Source organism: Apteryx mantelli, chromosome 1 (genome assembly GCF_036417845.1).
Source record: "Apteryx mantelli isolate bAptMan1 chromosome 1, bAptMan1.hap1, whole genome shotgun sequence".
Classification (NCBI taxonomy): Eukaryota; Metazoa; Chordata; class Aves; order Apterygiformes; family Apterygidae; genus Apteryx; species Apteryx mantelli.
The window spans coordinates 61,225,752-61,237,839 of record NC_089978.1 but is presented as its reverse complement, the minus strand read 5'-3'; the positions used below and the strand labels follow the sequence as shown (position 1 = coordinate 61,237,839).

The 12,088-nt window shown below is 38.1% G+C and overlaps 1 protein-coding gene across 1 annotated transcript in view; it reads left to right on the top strand.

Moving 5' to 3' along the window:
* The window catches only part of TMTC4 (transmembrane O-mannosyltransferase targeting cadherins 4), a 52,237-nt gene extending 41,923 nt beyond the window's left edge, over positions 1 to 10,314 (top strand). The window contains 4 exon segments of the mRNA XM_067293677.1: positions 142 to 254; positions 6,152 to 6,221; positions 6,743 to 6,907; positions 8,236 to 10,314. Coding sequence (XP_067149778.1) covers positions 142 to 254; positions 6,152 to 6,221; positions 6,743 to 6,894 — 335 coding nt within the window. The 3' untranslated portion in view covers positions 6,895 to 6,907; positions 8,236 to 10,314.
* The last annotated feature ends 1,774 nt before the right edge of the window (positions 10,315 to 12,088 follow it).

Here is a 12,088-nt window from a genome sequence, read left to right as displayed (position 1 = left end):
GTTATATTTGTGTCTACTAGCTGGTTTTCATTAGAACTACATGTAATTCATATGATATATGTGCTTGCTTACAGCATGAGAAGTAACTAATATAAACTGTGTTAAAGATGTCCTCTCTTTTTCCACTGTATGGCCTCCCAGGCAATCTAGCTCAAGCAGAAGCAGTTGGAAGAGAGGCCCTGGAATTAATACCTAATGATCATTCCCTTATGTTTTCTTTGGCAAATGTATTGGGGAAATCACAGAAATATAAGGTAGGTAACTAGAGCTTTCTGAGTAGGGTGTGTGTGTGTGTGTGTGTGTGTACATATATATGTATGTATGTATATACATATGTGTGTGTGTATATATACACATATATATGTACACACATATACACATATACATATATATGTACACACATATACACATATATATGCATGTATATATACACACACACACTTTATTTATATATATATATATATATATATATATATATATATATAAAAGAAACTCTTTGTAAGTTTCTATAGGAATTGTTTGAGGAACCAATTGTGGACTATGCCTTAGATAATCAGGTTTCAATGCCCATTTCTGTCACAGAATTGCTGTGTGACTCTGGCCTAGATTCATCCCACCTAACTTTAGGTGCTTCTATTAGGAGTGTAGCTGCCCCAAACTGTCAGTGGTCAGTAGAGAGAAATAGGCTCTTAGGCACACTAGAGGGCAGTTAGGGTCTTATCTTGCTTCATTGCCTGTATAATGAACCTCATCTGATTTAAAGGCCTTGGTTCAGGGTCTAAAATTAGATGTGCAGTTGCATGCTAGTTCTTGTGCTTTCTGTATGTAAAGAAAGCAAAGTTTACCGTTAGCCAGAATGTATTCTAGCCTCTTTACCTCATATGCCAGCTAAAATAGAGATATTACAGACTCACTAATCCCAGATCAAGAATAGGAATATTTGGGTGATCCCAGAGTATTACAAGAAGTCCATACATAGAACAATGTATTGAACTTTCTTTTGGATACAGAGAACCAGCTAGCAAGTGGTACTTTGACATTAACTACTTGTATTTACAAGTAGTAAATGTAATGCAATGGATGAGAGGGGCATTTTTTTCCCAAAGGAGCTGTACAAGTTGACAGAGAATAAATCATGTACAATTAATATATTTAGTTGTTTTAATTGACTCCACAGTCACTGACATATGTAAGTGATAGCGCAAATTAATAACCAAGGGCTTTTTTAGTATTCCTCAGAAAAACGTCATTTACTGAACTATGGCTTTTTGATATGTGGTAGTGTTAGCAGCATTGAAGGAACATCCTCAGTATATACACAGTGAGAAGATTTTATGACGTTAGAACTCTCAGAATAGAATATACGTTTTTCCACCAATTACTGCATTGACTTAAATTTATTTCCACAGTCCTGTTCAACTGTGGAGTGATGACCTGTCCATATGTGAAGCCAGGGCCTGTGATAGTACAATGTTTGCTCTTGTTTGTGTTGGTGATGCTGTTAGACACCACGTTACTGTTTCTCTAGATTGACTGTTTGGTTTTTTTGTGCACTCTATTTCTCTTCTCTCCCCACCTGAGACTGCTATAAAATATATTTTTAGGAGGTTACTTTAATGAAGTTCCAAAAGGATACAAATTAACATCCAGAATGTAAAAGGAATAAGATTATGGAAGAGTTAATTGCTAGGATTATTTTGACCAGTCATTAGTATGAAAGAATGGGGGATTGTATAGTTATTTAGCAAGAATAATATGCAGCCTGACATGCTAAAGAACACTTCTAATGGAATAAGTAGAAAAATTAGGTAGAGAATTGGCAAGAAAACTTTCTCCAAGGGTTGAAGAAATAAGTCTGTCTTGGAGGATTAAAAAAATAAAAAAAGGACGTAATGATTTTGATGGACAGCTCTGGAAGGTCAGTATGCTGCAGGGGAGTGCATTGGAGACAAAGTGGAAATCAGGGTAGGAGAAAATGAAGCTTTGAAGTCAGCATCCCAAGTAAAGTGGAAGGAGCAGCAGAGCCCAGGGAAAGCAGGGAGCAAAAGGGAGTGTTGTATGTTCAATGGGGAGTGGTAGATTTGTGTAGGGCAAAACACAAACTTAACTAGTCATTTGAAACTGATAGGTTGGACTAGGGAGAGTAAATAAAGGGATTTGGAAAGCAGACTGATATCACTCAGCTGGAAAGCAATGACCTTAGCAGCTGTATTTTGCATGGCCTAGAAAGAGGAGATAAAGTTTTTTAGCTGAGAAAATGGTAAATGAAAATAGAAAGCATGGGAGATACAGATTTCTTGTCCAGCCCCTCAACATGTAAAGACAGAGGGAAGCGGATGGCTCTTCAAGGATTTTTATGGAGTGTGCCTAGGGGGAGGAGAAGGAAAGCATCAAGGTGGTGGAAGTAATTGCCAGGCGGCTGCCTGGCTGTCTCTGCTGTGTTTTATAACCTCAGGCATTTAATTTATTAGGTTACTTGTTATGTGTCTGTATAAAAGTTGGTACTATATTGGCTTTGTTGCCATAAAGTAAGACTTGCTTCCCTCCCCCCCCTTCTATTTTAAAAGACATTGATTTTACTATGGGAGGTTTCCTTGCAATAAGTAAGCAGTATTCTCCTTCAGTTTCAAATGCGCTGATTTACAGCAGAAGGTGGTTTTCCTAAGGAACCAAAAAAAACCCAAGCCTTCAAGATTTCTGTTTGTAACTATTCATGAATGATTATTTGTTCCAGAAACAAAAGCTCATAAAGGGTGAACTGTTTTAGTGTTACTGTTTTGTTTTTTTAATTAACATCTGTTATACCAAGCTACATTTCTTATTTAAATACATGTTCTTGTTGCAGTGGACAAAGAACCAAGCTATCTTTAGTTCTTTGAAAATATGTATGCTGTATTTTTGTTATGTATACATCCATGCTTTTTCTGTATGAAATACAAAAAATTGGCACCATTCAGCATTTTTTATATTTGAAATAAAGCCAGACTTCAGTTTTGCACTGTGGCCCTGGCAGCAGATGGAATGCAGTCTGCTTTCCTAAAGCCTTTACTATACAGTATGCAAGTTTCCTAACAACACTTAATTTAAAGATTTGGCAAGGTAGAGCAGTTTGAAATATTGCTGGTTGTACTGAAATGTATATTTACTCTATATATCTACAGTAATATGAATGTGATGCACCTTAAATAGCCTTTAATCAGGCAGTATGATTGTACTAGCTGCTGAGCCAAGCAGTGGCAATAAAAATGTTTTCAGTATGTGGTTGAAGATGTATGGTAATGGAAGACAGCTCTGAGCATATATTTCATTAAGTTTTCTGGGAAAGCATTGCGCATGGTGGCCTATCATACTTGAGCAGTGGAGGGATGAGTCTGTACATTAGCTGCTCCTCCTTTGTGTAGGTGGCAACAGTTAGCCATAAGACTGAATTAACTGGATAGCAAATTTTTCACTTTAATTGCTGTTAACCTTCACAGTGAAGAAAGCAGAGATTTACTTAGACTAAAATGTCAGAATTTGCAATGGAAAAATTAGAACTTTGTGGGACTTGTGACTACTCCATATTTTCAGGTGCCAGTCCACTCCTGATTTGGGGGCTTGGATGGCTGCATGTAAAGAGAAGGTTAACTTGCAGCACTTTTAGACCTGCCAAATGTTAGGTCTCAGGATGTCTCTCAGGTGACTGAATTAGAATCATAGAATAATTTAGATTGCAAGGGACTTCCAGATGTCATCTAGCCCAACCCACTGCCTGAAGCAGGCCTAACTAGATCAGCTTGCTCAAAGCTCTGTCCAGTTGAGTCTTGAACACCTACAAGGGTGGAGATTCCGAAACTTTCATGGGCAATTTCTTCCAGTGTTGGACCAACCTCAAGGTTTAAAGAAATTCCTTTTATCCAGTAGGAATTTCCTGTGTACCACCTTGTGTCTGTTGTGTCTTATCCTGTCACTGTGCACCTGTGAGAAAAGCCTGGTTTCATTATCTCTGTCTCTTCCATTTCTCTTCTTCTGATCCTCTGATCAGGTAGCTGTAGACAGCAATAAAGTCTCTCCTTTGCCTTCTTTTTTGAAGGCTGAAGAGATCCAGTTTTCTCAGCCTCACCTTTTATGTCATCTGCTCCAGTCCCTGACTATCTCCATGTCCCTCTGCAGGGCTTGTGCCAGTATGTCCTTGTAACAGGGAGCCCAAAACTGGACGCAGTATTCCAGATGTAGTCTCAAAAGTGCTAACCAAATGGGAAGGATCACTTACCTGGATCTGCTGGCTGCCCTCTTACTAATACAGCCAAGGATGTGGTTGGCTTTTTTTGATGTGAGGGCATGCTGCTGACTCTTATTCAATTTGTTGTCCACCAGGCCCACCAGAACCTTTTCTGTGGAGCTGCTTCCTAGACAGTCGACCCCAGCCTGTACTGTTGAATGGTCTGTCCCATCCCACACGCAGGACTTCGCATTTACTTTTGTTGAATTTCATGAGATTCGCGCCAGCCCCTTTTTCCGGCATGTCCAAATCCCTTTGAATAGCAGCCCTGTTCTCCAGCATATTGACCGTTCGCTCCAAGTAGGCACCATCTGTAAAGGTGCTGAGAGTACACTCCGTTCTGTCTCCCAAGTCATTAATGAAGACATTAAACAGTATTAGTCCCAATAGGGACCAATGCAACCACAGTCACTAATAGTCTGGGTATGAGAATGCTGGAGCTGCTGCTTATGCCAGGGAAAAGGAATGCTCAAACTTGCGCTACATAGCCACATACTCTGTGAATTTCCAGACATTTCTCATGTTCATGCCTATCCAAATATTCCCTCTCCTGAAACTGGGGGTCCCACTAAAGGATTTGTCTAGAACCCTAGGGGTTGTAATTTCCTTGTCCTGAGAAGCTGAAGGCACCTTCTGCATCAGTCTGTCTTGGCCTGAGAGTGGCAGCCTCAGCTCTCCTCAGCAATGCTCTGAAAGGAGCATGGGCTTTGGTTTGGAATTTGGACTTACTTGGAGACTCTATGTCACTCAGAGTTGTTAATCTTGACATCAAAAACTTGTTCTTGTCACCTGAGGGACCCTAACGGAGTCTTATTTCATCCTCCACATGAGAATGTGTGGAACCAAAAATCTGGTTGACAGCTTTTCTTTTTCAGTGGAGCCTGTATTTTGTTTTGTGGACATAAGTAGTAAAGGCTTAGCACACAGAACAATTTGAAAGGCTTTTCCTGACATACCTCAGACAGTAAGTATGTGCATTAGAACAGGACCATACCACAGTGAACTAATTTTATCTCCAGGTCATTTGCACTGAAACTAAATGTGCAACTAAAACACAGTCTAGTATAGAAATTATGTAAAATTACCTTTCTAAAATATATGAACTTGCATGTAGGCTAGTAAACATGGTCTGTTTGGGTTGGGGTTTCTTTTGTATCTTTTTAAACTGCTACAGGAAATATGCTCTGGAACCAAAGTCTTGTATTGGCAGCTAGCCTGGGAAAATAAAAATGTTTGAATTAGAGAGTACATTTAGCAGTAAATTGTACCACTGAATATTTGGTGAGGGAGTTCAACTTTTCCAAGAAGTACTCAGGCATCAACAGTCCTAAGAGTACATACTGCAAGTGGGAATATGGAATAGATAGCTTGTGAGAAATGTAAGGAATATTTCAATTGGTTTGATTTTTAAATAGCAGGCACTCACTGTTCTTCATTAAGAGCCATGTCCAAGCATCTGCTTTAGATGGCTTTACTGGCATGCTCCCATTTTAAATGGTAAAAATTGTTTTAAAGGGAAGGGTGTCAAAAAATTCTAAAGCATTTTGCTCAGATATTGAATTATATTATGCTTATCTTGACTGAATAAGTAGGGAAGACTTCAGCATGTAATGTCTGAAAGTATTATAGCTCTATGAAAAAAAAAAATAGCAGGAGACTGTGAAAATATGCTACAAATATGTACCATTATCACTATTTTCTGGAGGCCAAAGGCATCTGAGCCACAGGATCAGACAGGCTTACAGCATGTATATTGTGGTATCGTATAGATATGGCATAGAATTTTGGGGTTTTGTTGTCATCTTAGTTATAAATTTGGGTACATTTTGTATTATTTTATGTACTACACGAGTAGTCTGACCTGTTGACTTGTACTTCTAAATTATTCAGGAATCTGAAGCTTTGTTCCTCAAGGCAATTAAAGCCAATCCAAATGCTGCCAGTTATCATGGTAATTTGGGTAAGAGCCTTTCTAACTCTTATCAGCTGTACTGTTTGTTTGCTTCATATTCATTGTGTTTTTTAAAAAGAAAAAGCAATCTTTTGAGACTTCTTCCTGCTGGGCAGATTTCTATTTTACTTTCTAGAAAAACTGCCAGCAAGAGAACAGAGCACTAAACCAGAAAAGCTGTCACATGATATGACAGATCAAGAGGGCTGCACAATCCGGCCCATAGGTAGCTGCACTTCAGTGGCTGCAAATTGGTTCATTTATGCTCTGCTTGTAACCCGCTATGAGCTCACCAGATAAGAACTGCCATTTATGGCTACAATGTAATTCATTCCTTCATCATTCCCATGCCAGTTCTGCCCCCAGGCTTTGCTCCTGCATTTGGCAACAGAACAAGCAGCTACTGTGCCACCAGCCAGCAAAAGAGACCCTCCGTGGAAACAAATGCGTTAATGTTGTTTTCCAAGTGATTGGCAAGATTGCACATTATTCAACAATATTGCTAATGAAACTCCTCGTTGATGTTCCAGCTGTGCTTTATCATCGCTGGGGAAATCTTGACTTAGCAAAGAAGCACTATGAAGTCTCTCTGAAGCTTGATCCTATGGCACCGGGGACCAAGGAAAACTACAACCTCTTAAGAAGAAAACTGGAACAATTGCAAAAGAAAGGCGAAGCCTGATGTTTATTTTCAGGTTGTCAGTGCATGCTGTTTACTATTAATGTAACATGGCTACTTTTGACCATGTAAGGGATTCAGTCAATATTCTTAAAAGTTATAACAATACCAGCAATGCACACTTGAATGCTCTTACAGATTCTAACATTTCAGCTGGAATTTGGGAGATCTTTTCTTTTTTGCTTTTAAGCTGCTTTTAAAGTCCCTTAAAACATTTATATAGTTATGTGAAAGTAATGCAAATGAAATTTCACAGTTGTGAATAAATAGCAATATTTTCTTACATTTGTAATTTGAAATCTTCCCCTGATTTTTTTAGTATCAGGATGAATATCAAAAGGCACTTTTATTTCTGAAAGTGATTCTGCAAAAAGTACGCTTTCCTATTTAAAACCTGATCTCTTCAGGTATGAAGAGTGTCTGTCCACTTCAGTTTTATTACTGCTTTCTACTGCCAGTGCTGCAGAGCCAATGATATTCTGGAAGAACAGATTCTCTCTAGTACACCAGCCTATGCTTGTAATTTGAGTTATGCCCTTGTTCTTGCCTCTGGCTCCACCCTTTGGAGTGCAGGATTTGTACAGGTGTAAATGAGAACAATAACCATAAAAGGCCTGTCATCCTATGTAGTGCTGAGGTATCCTCAAGTAGAGGAAATGCTGCTAGATTGAGAGAGAGAGAGATTAGCAAGCAGCAAAAGGAAGAGAAAGAAGGGCGATGTGATAGAGGAGTTGCCTGTTTTCTGTTCTGACAGGCAGCCTCATCTAGCACAGAGGCCTTTGGCAACAAGTCAGAATTGCTTTAGCTCTTCTGGCAGGCTGATGGTCTAAATAGTTTCCTGTCTACGGGAGTTAATCCCTGTGTTCTAAGGCATTGCAGTCCTTTCTGGTTGAGAACTTTGCAGCCACTATGTTGGTGGTGAATAAAGAAAAAATTTCTGTGAAGAAGTAACTGGGCAGAGAACCTGGCCTTGGCTGTTGATGCATAATCTGGAAGGAACTCTGATTCACCTTTGCTCACAGATTTGCTGAAGTAGCAGTTAAAGAGGCATATCTGTTAATGTGTAAACTAATCACACTGTGATGTGGGATGATTCAGAGATGTTATCCATTTATACAGTTTTCATAATGCGCTTTGATACAGGTTTAAACTCTGGCTGTCCAGAGTTGTCTTGTGCTAATATTTACATTCGTGATTCAGGAAATATTCACATGTCTGTATTTTTATTTTTTTTTTACTTTTCTGTTTTATTTTTTAAGATTGGAAGATTGCTATTGAATGGGAAAACTGAGGAACTTTACCTCTCTTTTCATATTCCTGTGTTTGTTTGTTTTTTCCCCATAGGAAGAAATTGGTCAATGCAGTAATTGCAGCTTTCCTAATTTGTCCAATGATTATTGTATTGGAGATTGTGAAATGTTCTTCATATACAACTCATCTATGTGTGGAATCATGTAAAATGTTGGGGAAATGCCTGCCATAGAACAGCATGTCACGTGACCTTATCATCTGACCACCATGTAAACAGTCTACATCTGCACTGTGTTTTAAACCTACAGTACTCTAATTTTGGGGAATGAGTGTTGTGTCAAGAACCAAGTGTGTCTGCAGAGCACAATGCAGTACTGCACAGCTACCCAGACATCCTCTGATGGAGCTAGTCTGGGTACTACAAGTAGTACAACTACTTTAATGTAATACTCTTCCCAGACTAACTATAACTCTAGCCAGCAAGACTTGTAGCCATATGGTGCTGTCCACAGATTTGGCTTTAAATGAACTGGTATGATTAAATGGCACAGTATATTGCCATACTTATTCTAGTTGAGGTACCAGAGGTATGCATTTGTATTAATTCAGTGCTTCACTCATGTTAATAAACCTTGTTTCTCACCAGGACTAATTAGTTCATACAGGGTATTGAGTTGATGCAACTGTCTGTTTCTTCTGGTTTCTGGAACAAAATTTTCAGAAACTGGTTTCAGAATGCCTTTGTAGGGTATAAACATGCTCTTCAAGAAGTATCCATACTGATCTAGCAGAATGCTGCACCAGTATGACTAGTCAGCTTCTGTAAACCGTCATAGTTTAGTCAGTACCAACTTAACGAATCTCAGACATGCTGAAATAGATACACCCTTCAGTACGAGTTGCTGGTTTTGAAGGCTTTCTGTCCATAGCCCAGTACACATCTGATATAGAGAACACTTAGCTACTTCAGTCATGAAGTATTGAAGAGTCGGGATCTTGCTGGATGAGCTAGTTTATAGCAGGAAATAAATGTTTTAAATGAAATCAGGTCTTCTTTGTATATTTGCAGTATGACATATTTTAAATTATTATTCTCATCATGGAGTTCGTATGTATAGTTGTCCCTGTTGCCTGTCATGTTAGCTTTACAGAAATCCAGTAGATCAATATTATGTATGGGGTATGAATTCTTTCTAGCTTATTATGAATCAAAGGAATTCTTCTGTGGAAATCAATTTGTCCTCCTACTCAAGAGTTTCAAATGGAAGAGAAATGCCAAAAATTGGACACTTTGTTGGCATTTGAAAATGCTGTTTACTCTTCAAATGTACAACATGATCTCTTCTTGATTAGTTATCTGGCTACCTATCATATAATTTTGGGGAGGGGAGTGTTTGTTTTATGTCATTTTTTCAGCGCTATAGAAATTCAGTGTGATTATTTGTACAATGGTAATAAGAATACACTTATGGCTGAGCCTAATGTTGAGGCATGTTTGGATTCAAATGAAACAACAAAGATGACTGCTTTTTTAATAAAAATTTTCCATAAAACTTTCAAGAACGCTAAATATTTTTTTACTTTATTTTCACAAATATTTGAGCATGCAAATAATACAGTGAGGTTTTATTAAAATGTTGTTAATAAATTAATGTTTTGCTTGTTTTTTCATACCTCATAACTGACTCCTGGAGTGGTGCAGAACACACAACCTGAAAGAGAAAAAGATGTAGAAAAAGTGGTTTTATATGTAACCATTGTTATACATGTAGTCTGTTTTTCCAGTGTGATGGATTTTCCACCATTGATAATTATGGAAGACTAAAGTTTCATCTTTATCTGCTGACCTGTGTGATTCTGTGGAAACATGGAAACTTTTTTTTTTTTTTCCCAAAGCCTGCTTGTTCTAAGGAGAGAAATACAGAATGATTCAATGCACAAAATGGAGTCAGAAAAATGTTTACAATCACTGCTATGGATAACAGTTGCTTTTTACCAAAAACTCCCCAAATGGTTCCCTAACTGTATGTTTCTCTCATGTCTAGGCCAGTGTCAAGTACATGACGTTTCCATTATTTAATTTCATACTTAGAATTTAAACTTGAAAATGTGAGGGGGTGGGCAGAGGAGTGTGTGTATGTGAACACTAAGAAATAAAGATCTTCAATACTATTTGAATTGTTTGTTTAAAATATTGGGCCTATTAAGCAGAAGCTATTTCCTCCACACTTCAGATATCTATATCTGAGCTCCTTATCCTAGTTTCCCTGTAGCAGGGAAAACTCGGAAACATGATTCTTCTCCTAAAGGAAACATCTCTAGGATGTGAGATGTCATGCACTTGAAGCACATTCCTCTCCACTAACTTCAAAGGGTGGCTAAGGTGATCAGCTCATATATACGAAGAAAATCTCAGTCTGCTGCTTTCACCTGACTTAATGTAATCCTTTACACCTCTTTCAGAGGACATTCTTTGCACCAAGACTATTAAAAGGCTGGCGTTTAGGCAAATTGGCAGGTGTTTGCCTCAAGAGACCTAGTAGCTCGATAAAGGGAGAAGATAAGACAGATGAAGAGAGTTTTGGTTTCTGCAGAGTAAATTGATATGAGTGATAAAGCATCTGAATGTCTAATCTCTGCCTACTGAAACAGCATTCAGCGTGGGATGTCCTGTTTTCTGAACCAATTCTATTCATTGTTAGTTTATTTATCACAATGAACAGCAACAAGTTCTTGTTAAATTGACTTTTCAGTGTTCTTCCTTTTGTTTTAAAAGCAACCTAAAGCAACTGTAAACTTGCAAATGTGAGGTTTCTTTAAAATTGAAGTTGCTATTTCAAGTTCTGTTAGAATGTCATAGTGTAGAATGTGATAGTGTAGCACATTTCTATATGTATTTTTGTTTTAGTTCAAACATCTTAATATTTAGTTGCTGGTTCCTGCTTGTGCTTCAGATTTCAAGGGAATATAGGTAGGATTACACACCTGTCATGACATGTAGATTCCCATGCGACTCTTGACTTGGCCCTTCTGTTGAATAGTGCTTGTTTCCAGAGCTTTTGGTAAGTCTCTGCCAAATGCATGTTTACGAGGGCATGTTTAGCTTCAAAAGACTAAAATTTACTAGAAACAAAGGTGAAATCGTATGGTCAAATTTTTGTGATGTAAAAGCAGAGGTAAGCAAGCTTTTGGTTTCATCATGTACCATCATAAGCTGCAAGCACTACCAGTGATGGCAGCTTTTGCCTCTGCTGGGCTCCATAATAATGTAAAGTGGTTTTGCATAGCTGTGATGTTACAACAATATGGAACCTCTGTTGTAAGGAAACAGGACTGTACAGCCACTCTGAAGCAGCAGATGTGTGTAGCTGCTAGGGCTGTTGAGCACTGGAGGACTGATTACCTTTGTATTAGAGCTGCACTGCAATATTGTGGCATGGGTGTCCAGTGTGTGTTGGTGATGATACATGTCCAGTGGTTCAGGGCTTGTTTAAAAAAGTATTTTTGTTAACAAAAAATCCTACAGATACTGAAATTGGTAGCTTGTATTTGCTGAGTTGAACTTTTTTTAATGTAGTGGTAATCATTTAGATTGCAAATGGTACATTCCAATTTATTGCATTTCAACTGAGCAAGAAGCAAGTACATTTGTAATGGAGTCATATAATAAATCTGCATTTTGCTATCTTTTTGCATACATTTTAATTGTGATAATGTTGTTTATTTTTTGTAGCAAGTTTGTTTTTTTTTTCCAGCTATAACCTGAACTATACTACTGTAAGCGAGGAACAAAATCTAATGGGCATGGTAGAGAGATATTGTGATACAGGAAGGCATTCTTCCCCACTGGCCTGACAGTCCAAAATCTAGATTCCACACAAATGTGTCTATGTTTGAATACCTACACCTAAAGAAAAAAAGCAGCACTTGAGGAAAATGGTGGAAT